General features: G+C 34.1%; 1 protein-coding gene across 11 annotated transcripts in view; it reads left to right on the forward strand.

The window, feature by feature from the left end:
- The window catches only part of MIER1 (MIER1 transcriptional regulator), a 60,254-nt gene extending 37,614 nt beyond the window's left edge, over nucleotides 1-22,640 (forward strand). For all 11 annotated transcript variants that reach the window (XM_034653642.1, XM_034653643.1, XM_034653645.1 and 8 more), the window contains 7 exons: nucleotides 1,319-1,391; nucleotides 7,732-7,883; nucleotides 8,840-8,921; nucleotides 10,036-10,130; nucleotides 13,072-13,199; nucleotides 17,496-17,635; nucleotides 19,974-22,640. In XM_034653642.1, coding sequence (XP_034509533.1) covers nucleotides 1,319-1,391; nucleotides 7,732-7,883; nucleotides 8,840-8,921; nucleotides 10,036-10,130; nucleotides 13,072-13,199; nucleotides 17,496-17,635; nucleotides 19,974-20,302 — 999 coding nt within the window. In that variant the 3' untranslated portion in view covers nucleotides 20,303-22,640. The remainder of the gene's footprint in view (nucleotides 1-1,318; nucleotides 1,392-7,731; nucleotides 7,884-8,839; nucleotides 8,922-10,035; nucleotides 10,131-13,071; nucleotides 13,200-17,495; nucleotides 17,636-19,973) is intronic.

Here is a 22,640-nt window from a genome sequence, read left to right on the forward strand (position 1 = left end):
AGAAAAATTTGTATGTATGTTATATTCTTTTTAGAAAATTGAGTGGTTTTCCTATATAGGTGTAGCAATAAACTAATTATATAGAGCATGTCTTTGGAGTTACACTAGATAAAATGAGATCCTATTATCCATGGGTTGACAAAAACAGGAGAGAGGAGCTTGTCAAATCCTAAGAATTATTTAAACTGTTATTTATTTTTTAATTAATTTTAGAGAGAGAGAGCACACGGGCGGGAGGAGCAGAGGGAGAGGTAATCTCAAGTAGACTCTGGGGAGAGCCCAGTACGGGGCTCGATCTCACGACCCTGAGATCATGACCTCAGCTGAAACCAAGTCAGATGCATAACTGACTGTACCACCCAGGTGCCCATAAACTGATTAAAACTGTTAAACTGTTGACTTAAACTTGTACCTTTCCTGCCTACGTCTTCATTTTGAAAATGCAGTAAATTTATTCTTAAAATTTAGCCACCAGATAAGGGAGGGTCAGTGTAATCTTGGTCCCTCTGTTTTGGTACTATCTCATCAGTGGTGGTCTCATTATCTTTCTGAACTGCCAGTTTCCTCTGATCTGTGATTTGACTATGTAGAGTTGAAGACCACATTTCCTAAAATAAAATTTAATTATGTTTTGGGGAGGTTACTTTTTTCATTTTGTATAGTTTTGTGAAAGTCAGGCACTAACCTGCTTATCCATTTGGTTTGGAGTTTCATCCGTTTTGCCTCTACTGAGCTTTATACAAACCCTTTTTGTTACTTTCATTGCCTTATATCTGTGGCTCTCAGACTGAAGTATATGTTGGAATCACCCATCAGCTTGTTGAAACACTATTTGCTGAGTCCCATTCCCAGAGTTTCTGATTCAGTAGGTCTCAGTGAACCTGAGCGTTTACATTTCTTAACAATTTCCCAGATGACTCTGATGATGCTGACCCACGGTCCATAGTTTAGACTGCAAATATCTTAAAGTACCCGAATTTGATTTTCTGTTTTTCAGGGTTTGCAATTATCTTATTAATTAAATTATAAGAATTCATTTTTATTTCTTTTTCTCCATATTTTGAAGTAAAGTTTATATTCATTGTGTATATTGCACTATACCCCATTATTACTAATGTTTTCATCCAATCATATCCAAGCTCTTATCTATTATTAACTCATTCATCCTCACAATACTCCTCTGAGGTAGTTAATTGGTTGTGTCTTTTGTGACAGAGAAACCATGAAGAAGTTTACCCAGGAAGATGGTAAAGCTAGAAAATGGATATAAAATCTGTGTGACTAGATCTTACTAATGTGTCATGTTACTTTTAAATAGGAGATTATGGTGGGCTCCATGTTTCAAGCAGAGATTCCAGTTGGCATTTGTAGATACAAAGAAAATGAAAAAGGTGGGTTATTAATAAAGTTATACAGCTTGCGTTCATGCCTTTGAAGTGATGAACTGTTACTTTATAATGGAATAAGATCATGACAGTTTGTTACCCCCATTGATTTATGAAAGAGGACTCTTCATTATTTCTGTAAGAAGAAATATGTTTACTGGTTTTCCAGTTGGTCCATAGAAATCTAGCAAGAAAAAAATGAATGCCTTTTGGATACTGAGTGACTTAAAACATCACAGCTTTTTATTTCTTTTTTTTCATATTGTAAATTATAATCTGTGTAATTTAAATTTAAAAGGTTATGTCAAGGGAAGCTGTTAGGTTAAAAAAAACTCAAGTAAACAGTGATAAAAAAGCTTATTTTAAGCGTTGAAACTTTTAATTAATATTATTAACATTGAGTACTTTGATATTTGTTTATTTGTAAAGTAATTTGGGAAACTTCTATACTTAAATTTTACATAACTTTTTCATCATTTTATCTAAAATTGTAAGGTAAGTCATAAATACTTAAACTTCCAGTAACATAAAATACTTGAGGACTTAAGTCTGTTTTAGATTATTCGCTTTTGAGTGAGAAAAGCGAATGTTCTGTGTGTGTTGTTAATGAGTTCGTGTGTAGTAAGAGATCACTCAGTGCTAGAAGTCTTTTCTTCATTTCTTTTAGTTCAGCTGTCTTCTTCACATTTCAGTTTACATATGCAGAGCCTGTCAGAGTTGTAGAATTCTGTTGTTTGTTTCCCTTTTAGTATTCTCTCCAAAAACTTCTTTTATATAGTAAGTATGTACCTGCTTCCAGGGAAGCCGTAGATAGAAGCAGTTAAGGGAACACCACAGGCCAGTAAATTCTAGTGCTGGAAAAATGTTTGAACACACCACTTGTGCTCACTTTCATGTTAATTCCTGCAATATATAGGAATGTTAAAGGTATCAATATGGAGTGACTTTGTTATATAGTGAAATTCTCTGCACATGTTTTGTCAGTATATTGTAATTGTGTCCAAAAATAGGTGAACCATTGGGATTTGTATTTATTTTTGTCATTGAATTTTAAGTATTATGCTTTGCTTATATGCTATATAATGATTAGCACATGTTCACCATTGATTAGACGTTAGTCCTAATTTACAAAATTTTTTAAAAGTTTAGACTATGAAAAATATTGGTGTCTATCCTAGAAAATTTTGTATTTTGTAGGTGGGTGGGAAAATATCTTGGTTTTTTATTTGTCAGGTTAGTGTTAGAGCTAAAGGTAGTTTTACTTATCTCTTAATATGTTTTGTTTTATTTTAACATGTTTGTATTGTCAGATATCACAGTAAATAAATGATCACGATCTCTAATTTTTAGTGTTTTAAATTTTGGTTCATTGCTTTCAGTTTTATTGTAATTTTAGAAAGCCATTATATGTAATATTTTTTTTCAGGAAAGGTATGATTTACAAAACTTCCTTACCATGTGAACCTTAAGCATTTTTAGATTGTGTGAGGATCAGACTAGATTTAGCAGGGTGATATTGCATTGGAGGGGTCACTGTGGTGCAAGGACTTTCCTCAGTTTTGTATTTCTAGGAATTCAAACTTTTGTCCTGATACCCAGAATTTGTCACCACTTAGGCGACCCTGTGCACACAAACCAAACTCATGTGAAACTTACATAAACTACACCGTTAGAAAACAGCTGTTAAAAGGGTACTGATGATTAGTGCATTCTTTCCCTTGCAGGATAAAGTTTGCAAGGTGTTTTCATTGGTTTGGTGAGCACTAATTCAAAAGGGAGAGCATTTGATTTGAGTGATTTTGATAAAAATGCCACAAAACTAATATACTTTATACCTTCACTGTAGGAATTATTTGACACAAATGGATTAGAATTTTTTCGTTGATACAAGGAAATCCTATTACTTAGTATCCTGGGAAGACATTGATAAATTTTTTCCCTCTGATATCTGATTTCTTTTTTACTAGACTCCATGCAGCTTATATATTCCTCATCAGTAATCATTTCTATTTCAAACAATTACATAAACAAGATTTGTTACAGTTGTGTTTGAGTCCCTTTCCTTTGAACCTTTATTACACAATCTCAACTACACAATTAACATTTTCTTAAATTTATGTAAATTAGCACTTATACTCAGCACAGTGTATTATAATCATTTCTTTATTCATTTTTGTATCCTTAATACCTGGTATGATTCTGCTACATAGGTATTCAGTGAACATTTGGTGGCTGAGTTACTAGGTAGGTGCAGAATAATGTTAACAGAACTGATGCGGAGTCATTAAACTTTGATCAGTAATAGGCATTTGGCCTTGGACATGTTTACTTAACTTCTTTTTCTCCTCATCTATAAAATAGCTATAAAAGAGCATTTACTTACAGAGCCTGTCATGAGGATTTACATGTGATATTTTTATGTGTAGCTTTAATAGCATAGTGTCTGGCACATAGTAAGTGCTCAGTGAGTGGCCTTAATGTTCAATGGATGATTAATCTTACCCATTATTTAGGCTTTATTATTATTCAGAGTTTCAGAAAGCATCAGTTTATGCTGTTTTACTTACAAATGGCAAAAGCCCAGTTCAGTTAGCTTCAGCAAAAAAGAATCTACCTATTGCTTAACTGCAAGATTCTGGGTGGCTTCAAATATAACTGAATTTGGGGGTCTAATATTATATCAGCTGTCCCTCCCCTTACCTCTTTCCTTTATTGCCAGACAAGCTAAGATGGCTACTGGGAGCTCCTGGCTTACATTTTACACTGTCCTTGTAGCTAGAGAACCAACAAAAATGAGAACTTCCGCATCCACCTTTGCTCCAGCAAAAGTCCTAGAAAGAATCTCTATTGACTTATCTTGAGTCATAGTCAGCCAGAAGTAATTACTGTGACCAGAGAGAAGAGTGAGTATTGTGGCTTGGGCTCATTTATCTTTTCTTGGGGCTCCAGGGTGTGGTGTCAGCCCCACTCAGACCAAAATGAAAGGATTTAATTCCCAAAGAAGTGTTGAGTAGATGAAAAGCATGATTTTTTAGTTCCATGTGTGTTTTGTTTCTTTCATGTACTAACTGAACACTGCAGCTTTTGTGATAAGACTGAATTGAATGCTGATAAACATCTTAGAACACAGGGCTGCTACCCCTGTCCTCCCACTAAGAGCCATCTGCCCCAAGTGTCAGTCCTCCTGAGGTTGAGAACCCTGGACTAGACTGAGAATTAGTTGGGCTACCTAGAGGGATAAAGGTCAAGAGAAAGGAGTTAAGGTATTTCCTGGTCGAATTTTTGTGCTTGCATGACGGAGTTTTAAAGTAAGGAAATGATGGCTAGGAATTAGGAAGCAGTGAATAGCAAAGGACCATGTAAATCATTGTTTCTAATGAACATTTGACAAATTATTGATTCTTAAGTTATTTACTGAAAATGTACACATGTGTTATCCTTAGTTGAAGATGATAATGTTAAAAAGGCAGTTCATTTAGCTTATACATAGGAAGAGCTCAGCTGGACAACTTAAAATGTAGGTCATTAATCATAATGTGACCTTTTAAGAACATGGGAATTTTTGTTGTAAACCTCATTATTATACCATAGCTGATTATATATCGGCATTTTCATCCTCATAATATATTGATTAGATTGAATTTTTACTTAGACATTAAAAATAGAATAACACTATTTTTTTTTTTTTTTACTAAAACTGAAAGTAAGTATAAATTTGTTAATTGGGAATTAATTTCCCATATTGCAGAAGTTTGTGGTATTTTGGTGGTGGTTTCTCAGCTTTCTACATTAGTTCCCCCCCACACACACACCCAGTGAACTTTGTTGAATTATTTTGACAACCCATTTTGTTTATTTGACGAGCTTAATTTGTTACTTAAAATGCCATAGTAAGCACTTCCCTACCTAACTTGAGCGCTCCTGTCTTCTGAATTCTGACTTATAATCACATGTAAATTGTATCCACCATCGTATATTTGTTTTTGCTTTTTAAAGATTCTAATATTTAGGCTTTGTAATTCATTTAGAAAGAGTTTCAGAAGATGCTATTCAGTGATGTGATCTTTTGAAATCCATCATGTTCATGTCATTTTATGTAATTATAATAAAGGGTATTTGTTTCTTTTTGTTGCTTTTATAGAGTTTTTCTCTTCATATCATATTTATAGATTTTATTTCTCTTCTGTATTTTAGTGTGTTTTACCATAGTGGTGTTCTTCTAATATTCTGATTTCTTGGCATTTAGTTGTTCTGCAACAGACACCTAATAAAAATCAGCTGTGTTGCCTGTTTTATTTAGAGCATAGTCAAAAGTCCTATTTTATTTAGAGTGAAACTTAAGTGGAAAATAATTTGGTCTCTTTCTGAAACCAGTAAAGACAGTGTGGTTTATTCTCTGTGGAAATGCTAATTGTTCTCATCCATGGTTATTTCTCAGTATGTTGTCATTGTATAAAATGAGGTATATTCTCAGGGTCAGCCTGTCTGGCTGTCTTGTCACAATTTTAGGGTCTGGCTTGTCATTTGGCGCCATCTGCTGTTGTTTGTGTACTCAGCTTAAATAGGGAATCTGTATCTTGTGGCTGTCTGAAACTTACAGAATGATTCCAGAAATAATCTTCCAGGTCTTTTATGTTTGTTTCCTAAGCCTGATATATGGATATTTAAGTGGGAGAACACTGAGGACTCAGGGACGCACCTTCCATGTTTCTTAGGGCTTCTTTGTAAGCCTTGTCCACCTTCTACCCATCAGTCTCAAGAACATAAAAACTGCAGTCTCCCCCCTTCAGTGAACAGAGGCTAAGCAGAGAACAAAAATCAATAGTAGTGTATCCAAATTTACTTTATCATGGCAGTTTTACTGTATTTACAAACTTAAGAGTTTGACTAGGATTGTACTAGCAGGTTAGAAAAGGGATGAGGTTTACTAAGGAAATTTTCTAGAGATTGTCCTTGTACTTTAAAGAGTATATTTTGGGGAACAGAAAGGTAGAAGGATATTTTAAAGGGTATGTGTGTAGTTGGGGTGGAGTGTGAAACAAGGTAATTTATATGAAAACACCTAACATAGTGCCTGATACATAGAGGATGCTTAATTAGCTGTTAATTCCTCTTTTATAACACAAGGAACTTTCACACTATCAGTTATCCTCTGTCTCTTAAATTCACAGTTTTTCTTTAGCTGGCTCCTTCCTGTTGGCATTTAAATGATTGTCTCCTGTGTTTAAAAACCAACAAAACCAGAAACTTTCTTCAACTATACTTGCTCTCTGGTTGCTACCCTCATCTCCTCCCTTACAACCGAACTTTTCAAGAGTTCTCTGCTTTCTTTCTTCCCCTTTCATTTACTCTCCAGTCATCTCCAGTGTGGCTTGGGCTCCGTGTCTGCACAAAAACAGCTCTTGAAACATTCTGCTCCTTGTTAGTAAATCCAGCATACCTGTTTCAGTTTTCATACTGCCATTTAACAGCATTTAACCAGTCTAGTACTCCTGGAAACATTTTCTTCCCCTAGCTGCAATGGTGCCACATTTCTGGTATTTTTTTCTATCTTGTGACTGTTCCTTAATTTTGTCTACATTTCCATCTTCCTGTCGTTTAGAATTGCACTAGGCTCTCATCTTAGGTTTTCTTCCTTTCCTTTCACTTTTAAAATCATGATGGCATTTAGGCTTTAATCTTATTCTAATGGAAATTCTGATGAAGTCTAAATGCTTTTTTTAAAAAAGGACTCTTGTTTATGAAAATGATTTATGTTCATTATAATACATTTTTAAGCTTCATAGAAAAGTATATAAAAGTAAGAAAAATGATCCCAAATCTTAGCACCAAGAAATAAACCGTGTTGACATTTGGTGAGCTTTCCTTTAGGCCTCTTATTTCAAAAATAATAATTATAGCTAACATCCATTAAACCTTAATATGTGCCAGAATTGTTTTAAAGTGTCTTGAATCTTTACAACCCTGTATGATAGTGTTGTTATTCCCATTTTGCAGGTAAGGCAGAGAGCAGGAAAGTAACTTGCCCAAGGTCATACAGATAGTAAGTGGTGGTGGTGCTTTTCAAACAAAGAGAGCTTGGACTTGGTAAACTCAAGCTAAGTCATCTTAGCTTTGCTGTGAAAGAGCTATCAAATGGTATCTCTCTGTTTATTAGATTGCTTAAATCGCTTAGGCTATAAATACGGCCCAAGAACAAAGTTAGGTAGATACTAGGACCACATTTTACCTGTCAGTAGTCAACATTTTGGCTCCTAAGTGTGAGTTACTTGGTCAATGATAGTGTTTTAACACAAACTTGAACAATTTTTGGCATTTTTTTAAACATTATGTTTTACTAATTTAGTATATGAAAACGATGATCAGCTCCTGTGGGACCCTGAGTACTTACCAGAAGATAAAGTGATTGTATTTCTCAAGGATGCATCTAGAAGAACAGGTGATGAGAAAGGTGTAGAAGCAATTCCTGAAGGATCTCACATAAAAGACAATGAACAGGTACCTGAGTAAGAAGTAACTGTTGTTACATTATGGCATGACTAAGTCATGGGAAGGAAAGGTACAGCATAGGGAATATAGTAAGTGGAATTGTAATAGGCTTGTATGGTGACCCTTTGTGGTGAGCATAGCATAATGTGTACAGTTGTCCAGTCAGTGTGTTGTACCCCTGGAACTAATGTAATACAGCTCTATACTATAGTCCAATTTTAAAGAAATAACTTAAAAGTTTTCCCAAAATAAATTAACCATATATATTTTTATATATATATTTTTTTTATATATTTACATTTATAGATGTAAATGCTCTCACATTCACCATTACTATTCTAGCCACCAGAATTCCTGTACTGTCACCAACAGGGAATCTGAAATAGCTAGCATACACATTCGCTTCGTTAGTATGATTTCAGTTAAAATAAAAATGGTATCTCATTTTCCCCGTATATGCTTTTTATTAGGATTTTTGAAGTTCCTTTGGATATCCCTAAGAACATCAACTTGGGAATACACATCTGGAATGAAGTTATCAGGGATGTAGTAGACCAGTCCCTACCATGAACCTAATAGCAGCATTATCTTTTTTTTTTTTAACACCTTTTTTCATCAATGCTTTTCTTTCTGGTTTGTTTTAAATTTGAATGGGAACCTCAAAAAGCTAAAAAGAAAGGTTTTGTGATTTTTATAAAATCACATTTTCATTTTTAAATTTCTGAGGTACTATGGCTGCCAAGTTAGAGTTATTTGCTTATCCTGTTCTCGAAGTATTTAGAAGCATTAATTATCAGGATTGAATTTGTTTTTCTTTAGTGCTGTGTTGCATTCACTAGTATTATTTGTCTTCCAAAAATGATGAAAAGAAATATTGGATTCAGGAAAGGCTTTTACTTTTTTAAGAAATTATAGCCTTGAGCTTCATAGTCTGGGTCACATACTGAAGCCTTTTATTTTTCTAGGCATTATACGAATTGGTTAAATGCAATTTTGACACAGAAGAAGCATTGAGAAGATTAAGATTTAATGTAAAAGCGGCTAGAGGTAAGCATAAATAATACATTTTGTTTTCATGACTTAGCAGAAATTTAATTAGCTTAAGACCTTCAGTCTACATAGGTATATCCTAAATTTAATAATACTGATCTTTCTGAATTCAGTAAATATTTGCTGAATAACAAATAACTTGTAACTTGTTAAATAAATAAGCACTATGGAAAATGGGATTCAGGCTGTTCTTCCTTATGGGAAAATAAGGCAATTAAAACATGATGATGCCTTTCAATTTCAAGCCATTTTTATTAAGTATTTTCTTATTTGATCTTATTAACAGCCCTATGAACTCTGGAATGTGACAATTGTTACTTTACTTTCAAAATGATGAGACTGAGGTCTCTGAACTAAGCTACCTTTGCCGAGGCAAACATAATTTATAAGCAATGAAGCATAACTAAAATAAATCTGGTTTTTTGGTTTTTTTACTCTAAACTGGCTCCCGCCCTGCTTCACTAAGTACACTATTTATATAACATTACATAGCAAACAGGATACTTATTCATTCATTCGACGAAAATTGGAGGATGTGCTGAGTTCTGAGGGTATAATTGTAAGCAAAAGTCCTGCCCTCATGGTGCTTAGAGCCTAGGTAGGGAAGCTGAAAAATAGTTATGAGTTCTACCATGGAGAATTAGGGTATAGTTCAAATTTTTTGCAGCAGGATTTGACCTAATTTGGGGAAAGAGTGAGGCTGTTGGGGAGAGTTTATAGAACGAAGTGATATTTTTGCTGAGATGTAAACAAATTAGCTAGGTGAAAAGGGCGTGAGGCAGAAAATGATTCTAGACAAAGGGAACAGCATCACAAAGTCTAAAGTGAGAAAGAACATAGTGAATTTAAGGAATTGAAAGGTGGCTAGTGTAGTTAGATTATAAAGGAGAAAGTGGTCCAAGTTAAGGTTGAAGAATTAGGGACCAAATCATCCAAAATTTTATTAAATACAGAGTTTTTATCACTTCATTTTTGTAGCCATCAATAATAGAGCTCAGGAGTTAAAATACTTCCCTTACTGTTACTAGATACTTATGTTTTTATTTATAACTGTTTATTTGCAATATTTAGGGAAATATTGCTTTAACAGTTTTCTCCCTCATTTTGTCAGAGGAATTATCTGTTTGGACAGAAGAAGAGTGTAGAAATTTTGAACAAGGGCTGAAGGCCTATGGAAAGGATTTTCATTTGATTCAGGCTAATAAAGTAAGTAATGATACTGTTTCTTTTATAAAAAGATATTTAGTTAACCCAGATCATCTTATATCTTAATTACTTTGAAATGTTAACGGTTCTATAATAAGTGTTTTAATGTATTGATTTTTAGGGAATTATAAACATGCCTAGACTCGGTGGGGTCTGTTTAGCAAGAGGCTGTTTTCAGTGCATGATATTAGGAGCCTTTAAGAATTGGGCTGATTTACAGATATGTTAATCAACTTCTGAGTGGGATGTGTGTATACGATGTAATTACTTAAAGCTTTTTTCCACAAGCTTGTGACAGATTTTTTTAAAGGACTGGTCTTTAAATAATCTTGAAACTTTAAAATGTTTTTAATATGACATTATTTACAATTAAAATATCTTTTACATTTATTTAAGTCCTGAATGTCTAAAATCAGATACTTAATATTTAATTTGGCTTTAATGAAAATTTAATTTTCCAGAAGAATATCTCAATAAATCAGCTTTATTATACATTATAATTTTATAATTTGACAATTTTAACATGATTCATTTATCATTCTATATTAATAATATCAGTTATACAGTGTCAATGTATACCCAAAAGAACTTCATAATTACTTGCAGATTTATTTTTTGGTTTAATTCTCTTAAAACTAAAATCAGGTAAGATTTTTAATAGGAACTGTACAGTTATATAGAATAGAAAAATGTGTTGTTTCTGTGGGAAATTAGGATGTGCAAAAAATTTCAGAGTTTTAAATGGAGGAAATTAAGTAAGTTCTGGGCTTATATAAGTCTCACATTTTTAGCAAAAAGAAAAGACAGGGAGCATGGCTTTACATGTTTCCTTAAAGATAGTGTCTAAGTTTTGAGTGTGGCTTGTCTAGGATGGTGTTGACTGAGTTCTAAATAGTCACATTCTGTTTATACCTCTGGATGTGATTGGTGTCCACTTAATTTGTTTCAACACATATTTAACAGTATTTTATGTTCTAGAAATAGTTGCTTATAAATCCTGTGAGTTTATTTTTCTTAATTTTGTTGTGCATTAACTAGTTTATTTATTGTTTTGAGAGAGAGAGAGGGAGTAGGGGTGGGGGGAGCAGAGAGAGAGAATCTTAAGCAGGCTCCGTGCCCAGTGCGGAGCTTGACATGGGGCTTGATCCCAGGACACTGAGATCATGAGCTGAGCTGAAATCAAGTGTCAGATGCTCAGCGGACTGAGCCACCCAGGCATCCCTAACTAGTTTACTCTTGATTATCTTGTATTTTGGTATTTGACATCAGACATAACTACTGATAAGGAATTTTGAGCCTTAACATTGGTGTCAAAAATGTATCCTACTCCTTGGTATTATGTCCAAATCATCTGATTACCTCCAGCATAGGGACTATTCTGTGAAAGGAATGCATTATACTAATGACTAGACCTGTATGTTTCTGAATGTAAAAAACAAAAAATATATTGTTTCCTGATTGAATGGAGCAACATTTTGGGATAAGAGTTTTCTAGCTTGAATTCAAACACTATATTAACCAAGCCATGCTGGATTATCTATGGAGGGGACTCCTGGAGTAATAAGTTAGTATGATAACTAGCAGCAGCAAAAACGCCCCCCCCCCAGAAATCACTTTTTTTAGGGAGTAAGAACTTAATAGGAACTTGAAACAACTAGCCAAAAAAGTCTTTAATGTCATATTGAAAATAAGACCTTGATTTCTTTTTAAATATTTGGGATGGTGATATTCAGTCTTCCAGGAGTCAACTGACTTATCTATATCAGTATACGAGTTACAGTGAACAAAAGAGGACAGTTATTCTTGAAGAAGGAGAATGGTCCAGTGAAAACATTAAGACTTTGTTTTTATACCTGGAATTGAAGTTTGGATCTTTAATCAGAGTTCTAGGCTTTATTGAAGATTTTTCATAATATTGTTAATGTTGCATGCCCCAAAATATCTTTCTAATTTTTACTTTCAGTAAAGTACAATTGACTTGCCATTTGTCTATATAGAAATAAGATTCTAAAGGAGGCAAAAAAAAAAAGAGCTTGAGAAGATTATTTAAAAAAAAAAAAAAAAGCCTTGATGGCTTTCAGTCTTAGAGCAACATGGGCCAAATTTGTGAAGTGCAGGCATAACGGAAGAAAGAAAAATATATGTCAGATAGTGAAATGAGGATGTCGTCAAATTGACTTTAGGTACAGTCAGTCCCACAGGACACCAACTTCAAGATTAGAAATTTCTGGGTTTAAAGCAATATGGTCTTGCATCCCAACACTCGTGTCACGATAGCTTTTTTCTTTTAAACTCCCAGTATTTTATTATGTGTATCAACCCTACCACAGCTCTCCAAGTCAAGTAGCAAAAAGAGGGAAGTTGTCCACATCACTTGCCAGCGTTTATGGAAGGGGAATCATCCATTCACAAAAATGTAACACAGTTACTGGAGTAACTTCGTAAACAATGAATTAAAATTGGTATAATTATAATACCTTTCTACTCACTATGGAATATTCTCAGCCTTTCTAGAAAATAAAATACCTGAGTCTGGATCACCGGTGGGACTACTAAGAGTATCTTTTAAATGGGAATTGAAAGGTAGACTCCCTAGGTAACCTGTGGGTAAAAGTATTTGCAAACTGTTCATAACATTAATTTTAACTCAAATGCCACTTGCAGACATTTTCAATAGAGGAGTGTTTATAGTAAATTAAGATGATCGTTTTTTAAAAAGCATAATGCTAAATATCTGAAGATTTGTTGCCAGTGTATTATTTCTCTCCAAGGGAGTTTAGAAAGAGTGGTTTTTCTCAAAGCTGCTGCAGTGTTGTATTTTATACAGTGTATTATATATTACTTAAGGTACACATAAATTTGTTTTCAGACTTCAGATATTTTTCATGAAATAACTCCTTTAAGGAGATGATTCTTAAAAACAAGTGTTTGTTTCTTATAGGTTCGAACAAGGTCAGTTGGTGAATGTGTAGCATTCTATTATATGTGGAAAAAATCTGAACGTTACGATTTCTTTGCTCAGCAAACACGATTTGGAAAAAAGAAATATAATCTTCATCCTGGTGTAACGTGAGTTGATTTTCTCTGTTGAGTCATATATTTTTGCTCTTGAATTTTTTTCTTGAGAAGATTGTAATTTTTAGAATCTTCCTTTTTCAGTAGGATAAAAATTTACATTAGTTTAAATTTATCTATTTGTAGACATATTTTCATAGGGCATTTAGACTTTTCAGTGTGTTATACATTATAAACACATTTAGTGTCTAAACATCATAACTACAATTCATATTGCTTCAGACAATAAACATATCAAAGCAAATATTAGAGTGTGTTTTCAGGAAAGGAAATGGATCATAACAGCTGTTAAAGCATGTTTTGTTAATTTTTGTTCCATTCAGTATAAGCACATAGTTTTAATCTAATAATACTGTGAGCACAGTGAGAATAGGAAAGAGACTTTTTTCAAAAGCGATATGGCTGTATGCCTAATAGAGGCCCTTTAAAAAGGAATGGAAATTAGTATTTTTCCTTGTCCAGTCTACTTTTGATCCCAGGAACCAAAATAAGGTTTGGGTATAGATGATATAAAAGGGAAAAGACATGGAGATAATAAATCAGGGCAAATTCTTTTTCTTTTTTGTTACAAAGTTTTTTAAAGAGGAAAGAATGTGTCCATGGTGACTTCCCTTTTCCCAGATTTCCTGAGACCTTTCCTCTAACAGAAATATTTAATAATTAGTCCTGCAACTTTAGCTTACTCCCGGTGAAATAGGGAGTATGGGTTGTTATTATATGTAGTCTTCGTGCAAAATGCCTTATATGTTTGTACCAGTTGCCATGCACCACAATCTCTTAGCCTCATTCAGTCTAGCTTTGGAAAAAAACCGTCCCTGCTGCCACTAGTAATTTGTTACTTAAGTACGTAGAGTATTGAATGAACCCTTCGCCTCTCGTTGAGTTGCTCTAAAATGCTGATGAATTGTTAAGGTGGAATTAAACTTTACCATTCTATCCTTGATTATTTCTTGCTGTTTACAGGATAAAAATAATGCTAAGTTGTGACTTCATTTGTGTACCAGTATAGTTCTTAGGGTTGGCCGAATAACTGCCTGTGAAAGACGTGCTTATATGCGTATTTGATTGTGCTTTGCAAACTCCTAGGCTAGACTGTTTCTTGGTCATGTTCATTTACAGGTGTCTCTGCTGGTCACTTCCCTGGAGGATCAAACACTCTAAAATCCAAAGCAAAATTATTTAAAAGGGAATAAATGGGTATCATTGCCCCGAAAATCATGGGACATTGGACTCTGTGCCTCATCTCCTATTATTCAAAGCTCACGATGGCTAGAGTGGAATTTCATACATAGTATTCCAAATTTTATCTAACTGTTTTAAATTTATAGTTAATTTTTTTTCTTGATGATTGATTGGTAATATTGAGGTATAATGTAGAACTAGCTACAGCTATGTACTCTTCAGAGCATATCTTAAAATAGTCAGTTTTCAAGCTATTCTATAGGGAAAAGCAATAGTAACATCTTTCATTTTTTTCACCCATTTCAGAAATAATGTTCACACATGAACTACAGGCAATCTGTCGTCACCAGCAGTAAGAACATAAGAATTGCCATGCTGGGTCAGACCCATGGTTCATCCAGTTTTCTCTTTCAGAAAGCATCACCAAGGGAAGTGTTGTGGGCTGGCTTAGTTGGTCCTCTGTGCTGTCAAGCTCAACAGGTTAGGTAGGGATATGCTGCCAAACATTTTAGTTTCTCTAATAATCTCTCCATAGCTCTGGAAACTTTTTGAAGATCTTTATATCTGTAACCTCGATTCTTAAAGTTAAGTGTTCAGTAGGTGGAATAGCTGCAGTTAAAAGTAATACCATATCATCTCTTTTCTCATGCGTTAAGATTTTACAGTGATCCCCTGGTATAATGGTATGAAGTGAACAAATGTGTTTTTCCCCCCCAAGCGAGAATACTGTGGTTTTGTAGGCTTCAGTTATGTCCCCTGTCGGTGTTTCATAGAAAGCTTTGTTATTTTTTCTTTAACTGACAGAACTGTAATGTTTTACTCCTACTTATCCCTTTTAGTTATGCTACATCTTCTATAAGAAGCTGTGACCAGACTATACATTATTGCCCAAATAGAGAGGAATCGTGGTTTTCTGTAAACATGGAGATGTTTTTCAGTTTGCCTCCAGGACCTCCTTCTGTTAATAGTTGCACTTCCAGTGCACAAAATGTTGTTATTATAAGACAAAAATTTGAGTTTTTTCATCTTCCTTTTTTAGTTAAAATCCATAGTTAGAGCACATTATCCTGAAAGTTATTTGTTCATTTTTCTCTTACATTTTTACCTTCCATTTGTTCACCAGAATGAAGCACATTTGCCATTTTTATGCCTTATAAACAGCCAGTGCAGAGATCTTCTGCAGATTTTCTCTAGTCATTGCCTGGAAGAACTGGTAGCCATATGCAAATTGGAGATTTTACTCTAACAGCCTTGCAAATAATTTTCTTTTTTTTTTAATAAATTAGAAGTTAACCCATCATAACTGTGATTATCTGAATGCTACTCCAACCTCCTGGATGGCCCACCTGACTCTTCTTCTTTAAGCATTGTGGATGCCATTACTCTTTAAGAAATAATAATTCTTTCAAAATATCATTGCAGTATCTAGTCAATTTTAGCTTCCTTTGCTTGACTTTTCATATCCTCCATTATCCATTCCTACTATACCAAATTTATTTCCAGCAGTTCCTCATCATGTATCATCTGTTCTTTAATAGTCTTAGCTTCTGAAATCCCTTTGCATTCACACTCATTTGTTGTGTCTTTGTGCTTCAAATTTGTTACATAATTGTTCTGGAATTACGATGAATGGCATAGAGCTGAAGGGGGGACTAAAACACCATCAAATTTAATTCCCTCTTTAGGCAAGGAAAAAAAGGCCTAGAATGGTAAATTGATTAGCTCATGGTTATATACATTTCTTTGGTATATGTTTTGTACGTCAAACTGTTGAAAGCTTCAAGTCCCTATATTTATTGCCAGTGTGATCCTGTAGTTTGATATTATAGCTACAGTTAATAGTCTGTTGTAGACTGCTGCCACAGACTTGCAGTGAAATCCTAAGCCTTTCCACTGTTTCTTTTTTCCACACATTCTTATTTATCTGCTCAGAAATTCTAAAGATTTGTCTTAATATTTCTGTTATAACTATTCTGAGGAAATTTTAAAATAATGGCTTTATGGGTTTTTTTGAGCTTCTGCTCTGTGCCATGCACAACTTAGGCACACAGGTGGTACAGTGGTGAACAAAAAGACTATACAATATACAATTCCTGCCTTTGGGGAATGAGCCCACCACTGGTATCAGTAGACTGTGTCTGTAAAGAGCTAGACTAAATATTTTAGGCTTCGTGGGCCTTTAGTTCTCTTACAACCACCCAGCTCTGCTGTTGTGCAAAAGCAGTCACAGATACTATGCACATGAGTGATGTGGCTATGTCCCATCAAAATACTGTTCACAAAACCGGTGGCCAGCTCACAGCCATAGTTTGCTGACCTTTATTCTGATGACTTAATAGCACTTCACAGTTTACAGAAACACTTTCCTATAAAAGTCTTATGCAGCAGCCCTGTGTGCTAGATACATACATGATGTTCTAGACACTAAACTTCAGAGATAAGTATTTTAGCCCAGATCTTCTAACCCCAACCCAAAGTCACTTAATACAGCTGTCCCTCCATGCCATATAGTTCAGGAATAACTTAGGGAAGAAGTGAGTTCACTTCTAATGCTATGCTGGCAGACAAAGCCAGCAGATAAGCTCAGGAATCGTAGCCTTTTATAGCTCTGATCGAGCAGAAAGGTGATATACAGAAGATATCCAGGAAAGTTCAGGGACGTGATTCATTGGTAGGCCCTGATTTGTCTTTCAGGTATTGCTGTAGCCATCACATAGTCATTAGGAGCTTTAAAATTCCAGTCGGTGTTTGTGAAGAGAGTCTTTTGTACTCCTGATTGGCACCATCCCTCTCTTAATTTGTAGATCCTCTGATTTTAAATGGGCCACTCTGAGCACTTGCCTATAGTTTTAATAGTTTTAAAACTTCCTATAGGTGTCTAAAATTTGCTGATTTAAAGCCCTTATGCATTTTTCCAGCAAACATGTAACCAAAAGGAGCTTTCCATTTAAATGTTCAGATCCTGGTGGGGTAGATGAGACACTGGAATGAATGTAAGTGAAAATTAGGACATAGTTATTAATAAAGCCTTCTAAATTTAACCTCAATTTTAATTTTCAGCTTTTTAATATAAGAAAATAATGTTTTATCATTTCACTTAATTTTAAGGGATTACATGGATCGTCTTCTAGATGAAAGTGAAAGTGCTGCTTCTAGTCGAGCACCGTCCCCTCCCCCAACTGCCTCAAACAGTAGTAACAGTCAGTCTGAGAAAGAAGATGGCACTATCAGCAATAGTAATCAAAATGGTAAGCAACCAGAGAAGTACTTTTGTTTGTTCATGATGAAGGGCACTTTTCTTTCAGTAGCCCAGGCAGTTCAGTTTTGGTTTGTATTAAACTTCCAATGCAGAAATTTTAAGAATAGTAATTGTAAATACCCACAAAATGAACATACATAATACCAGCATACATACTAACACAGAATACAAATTGGATAGAATTCCTGCTGACTTCACTAAAAACTAAATTTAATAAAAATAAACCATCAGTAGTGACCATTTCTTTTAAGGAATTTATTCTTTTTGAGTAGCATCAATTTTCTTAATCAGTTGTGATGTGGATAGAATATTCTTGTCAACTCTTAGCCATTTCACATCAGAAGTACACAGGTATTTATGAAATACTTTGAAAGCTGTAACATTTTATCAGGAAAGTGCTTTTAAGCCTTTTTGTGAAAAGTAGAAGATAACAAGGGCATGGTTTTGAATAGTTTTCTCTCTGATAGAGTAATAACCTTGAAGGATGAGAAAAGATGAAGCAGGTGTCAGGCTCTGCATTAATACTGTACAGAAACATTTTTTTATCTCTGTGAGAAAGAAGCAAATGGCATTCCATTATGTTTGAGGTTCAGGTAATGTTCTTGTTTAAAATATACAGTGGACCACTGTGCTGCTAAGTAAGACCTAGTCAGAGAATTATTTTGATTTCTACTTTAATTAAAATGGTCTTCCTAAGTAGACAGTTGCCAAGCAGAGACTAATAACCCCTTTCACTGCTCGTAAGGAGGAAACTGGTGAATTAGAGATAAGCTCTGCACCTGCATTCTGATATAACAATCTTAGGGGAGGGCCAGTGGAGAGCTAAGCTCCCCAACAGAAACTAGAAGAACACTGAACGGTTATCCCTTATTCTGACCCTTGGTCTCAGACTGGCACTGCTGGAGTGAATATACTTTGTTCATTTGATGACCCCTCTCTATTCCCTCACTATTTCCCCCTAAGAACAAGCCAAACAAACAAAAAAGAGGGCTCAGCAGCCACTTCTTGGTTCTAAACAGGTTCGAGGGCATGTCGGATAATGCTATGCTGAAATAGAATAAGAAGCTAAGAGGTCTGACCTTATGACTAGAGCAAGCTCAGGGACGCATACAATTGATACTACTAGGGTCTTTCCCTGTGTGCTCATAATACCAAATTGTTTTTTTCTTTTTTAATCATTTAATGAGAATATGCAGTTAATCTAAGGAGGTGTTTATAAATTACCTATAAATTATTCAGTAGCCCACAAGCCATTCACCTAGGTACCCATAATCAAGATTCCCAGGTCTTTCAAGGAAAAGAAGGAATTCTACAGTGCAATTGTTATTTTTTTCGTAAGGGGCTTAGTGTCTTGAAATCTTATTTTTTACCTATCAGAGTGGTCACGTAGCTCTTTGGGCTTAGTGTAACAGGATCATTTCTTCTCCATCATGATGCATAATCCCCATATGTATTTATGATTTGAGTGCATTTTTGAGCTGGGGACATAGAATATTTTCTTTGACCAAAACGTAATATTTGAGGTTCATCCTTCATACTGAATGTTATTTTTCAGATAATTAAAATTTAATTATCTCCAGTGGCACATTCTGTATTTACATTAAGTATCCAAAATGTCTAGTTGATTTTGCAGTCAAATCTAACGTGCCTTTTTAACTATAACTTTGAGTAAATATTCTCTTTCTTTTCTCACCTGTTATGGAGGAATTTTGTTTGCTTGTATGACTTTCAAATGTATGTTTGGCCAGGGTAAGCATTAATTTTTTAACATTGTGACAGATTAAACCATTTAGATAAATATATTGTGCGATCTTTACCCTTAAAGCACGATACCCATGGGTTTACTTAAAGAATAAAAGTCATGTCATTTTATATGGCAGTAGAAAACTCAAAGCTTCTAAAAAATGTCATTTTTTTTTTACCTAGTTTTAGAAAGTTACTATCATTTTGCTAATTTGTGCATATCTTTGCTTTAATTCAGCTTATTTAGACTACTGGATCTAGGGCTTATTTGTTGTTACATAACACCAACAAGCTCCTAATATATGTGCCAGAATGTTCTTAATTCTTTACATTTATTAATTTATTTAATTTTCATAGCAAACATGTAAGGTAAGTCTCTTATACCCTCATTGTATATGTGATGAAACTGAGGTACAAAGAATATAAGTAACTTTTGCCCAAGGTTCTCAGTAAATAGCCAGAGTTCAGACCATACGTATACATAGATTTGACACCTGTCATCCTTGATGAAAAGCTGTTTTACAATAGTTTACATAGCTAGCTTTTTAATACTAGCAGTTTCACTAATGTTTCTTCCAATGTAGGGGTGTCATCTAATGGACCAGGTGAAATGTTGAACAAAGAAGAAATCAAAGTTGAAGGGTTACATGTTAATGGACCAACAGGTGGAAATAAGAGACCACTTCATGCAGATATGGATACTAATGGTTATGAAACAGATAACCTTACCACTGACCCAAAACTTGCCCATATGACTGCAAGAAATGAAAATGATTTTGATGAAAAAAGTGAGAGACCTGCCAAAAGGCGAAGGGTAAACAGCAATGGAAAAGAAAGTCCAGGTTCTTCTGAATTTTTCCAAGAAGCAATGTCACATGGAAAATTTGAAGAACTTGAAAACACAGATGACTAAATTTTAGACTTGTTTTACTTTCTTTGGAGTAAAATCTGGTGTGACTAAAATTTTCAGGGTTGATGGGTTACCTTAAAAAGTTGATTTCCTTGAAACAGTTGGTTGAAATTTTGAAAATTATGAATTGAGTCCTAACTTTAGTAAATAAGATTTTGTAATTCTGCCCTTTGTAGACTTTTTACTTTGAAAGTGTGAAGACCCTGTTAAGAATATAACAAATAGTGTAGTAAATTTGAATGAACTACCGGAAATATCTGTACCTTCTCATTTGATGTATTAATCTTAAAAGCTCACTACAGGTACTTTTTGCTTAGTTTGATGGCAGAGAAGAAAAAACCAAGTTCAAATTTCTGTTTAACACATTTTTCTGAGTTTCTTGAAATGTCTTTATCTTTTATAAGAGACATTTTTCTCTCCATACGAATTGAGTGTCATTATTAAGGAAACCCTTATGAATCCTGAAAGTTATGCTAGCATGATTTTTTTATATATAGAAGTTTAAAAATAAACCAAGTCAGGTTTGTGTATGTAAAATTGTTGACATCAATGATGTCTTTCCATATTCTTATCTGGGCTTAAGAAATACATTCTGTATTTTTCCAGATTCTTTGTAGCCTTTGAAAGATTTTTACAGTACATATGTCTTGACTGAGCTGTCCTTTCTTAATACAAAAGCTTGTATAATTTTCTTAACTTGTACAGTTGGTAAACTTTTATGAGAGGAATTGATAATTCTGAGTCTGTCAGCTTTCATTTTATTTTGCTAAGGTTTTTCTAATGAATTTTTAAGTGTTTGTGTAGTAACTAAGTCATGTTTCTTATACAGGTGGTAAAAGCATTCATAAAGGATTGTGAAAATTTGTTTTTTCAAATTTCTACTTAAGGACAAATAGTTTGAGAATTTTGAAATTAAGCATGATACCTAGATTGCATAGTTGTTTTGCGTTTGCTATAATTTTCAAAATTATTTTTGAAGCAAGACAAAAGTTTAATGTTGGCTTAAGTGCTTCAATATATCATGCTGACCAGAATCCCGTTTGGTTATTTTTATATGCATTATAAAATTTCCCATTTTTGCATTAACTAAACAGGGGAAAAGGTCAAGCAATATTTAGATATTGGCACACACAAGGAGTTGGCAGATAACAATACTGATTTTATGAGGAAAAAGTGATGGAGTGAGTGTATTTCCAAAATGAAAATAAGATGTGTAACCATTGCTCTGTGTGATTACAAACAGGATCATCCATTTGCATAGCCTTGCAAGAGTGCCATTTTATTTTTAGTGGAAAATTCTTGTTAAAAATGTAGTTTTATACAGCTGATAGACCAACCTATATCCAAACTTTTATAAAAGATTATTAACTATTCTTGTTTTTTTCACACAGGCATACCCCAAATGCTTCTACTGAGTCATTTTCAGCCATCAGTTCAAGAGCCAATGCCTTTTTAAAATAAATCTTCTGTGGTCTTGTTTTTAATGGCTCAACTATTTCAGACAATTGAGTAAAGGTTTGCACTGAGAAGTTATGGTTTAGGCCTTACCCCATGAAGTATTACTATTAACATATGTTCAGACTGCTTCCTTCCACCAATGTGAACAACTCTTTTCCCCAAACAGTGTTAAATGCCACTTTACAACACTTGACTTCATATAATCCACATTCACTGTTACATACATATCCGAGTAAATCAAGGTTTTGGTTGGAATTGTTGAGAAGCATGCATTTTTTGTTGCTTTTGTTTTGTTTGACCTACAACATTAATTTATCCAGAATGGCAGCTTTAGCAGATGCTCACAATCCATTTTCTAAATCAGTTTTTATTACACGATCCCAAGTATCCTATCTCCTAGCTCTTTGTAAAAGATGGTCTATAGAAGTGTTTCAAAAATGAAGAGTGATGCTGTACTTAAGTTGTTGCAATATTAGGGATGCTATTTTCACCTTTTTTTAAAGATGCATTTTGTATGCAGGTTTGTGGGAATATTTTAGTACATTCTCAGGCATGTTTGCAAATATGGCACAGGTATACATGTTAGGAAATTTTACTTTTCTTAATCTTATCTTTTTAAAGTGTGCCTAATGAAAGACATTCCACTATTATAATACATAATGCTCAGCTTTTCGTGAATATTTAATTGTATTTTGTGTTTATACACGTATTTCACACAGTACTTTGTTCTTCATAATGCAGCCACTATAACTTGATAAGTCATTGCACTACTTTGAAATTTTTAGTAATATCATGAATTTAATTTGCTTTAAGATTTAGTATATTTCATAACTCTTGAACTCTTAAACTGCATTGGGAAAAGAAGCCTTTGTTCATAGTTACT

This window comes from Ailuropoda melanoleuca, chromosome 2 (genome assembly GCF_002007445.2).
Source record: "Ailuropoda melanoleuca isolate Jingjing chromosome 2, ASM200744v2, whole genome shotgun sequence".
NCBI lineage: Eukaryota > Metazoa > Chordata > Mammalia > Carnivora > Ursidae > Ailuropoda > Ailuropoda melanoleuca.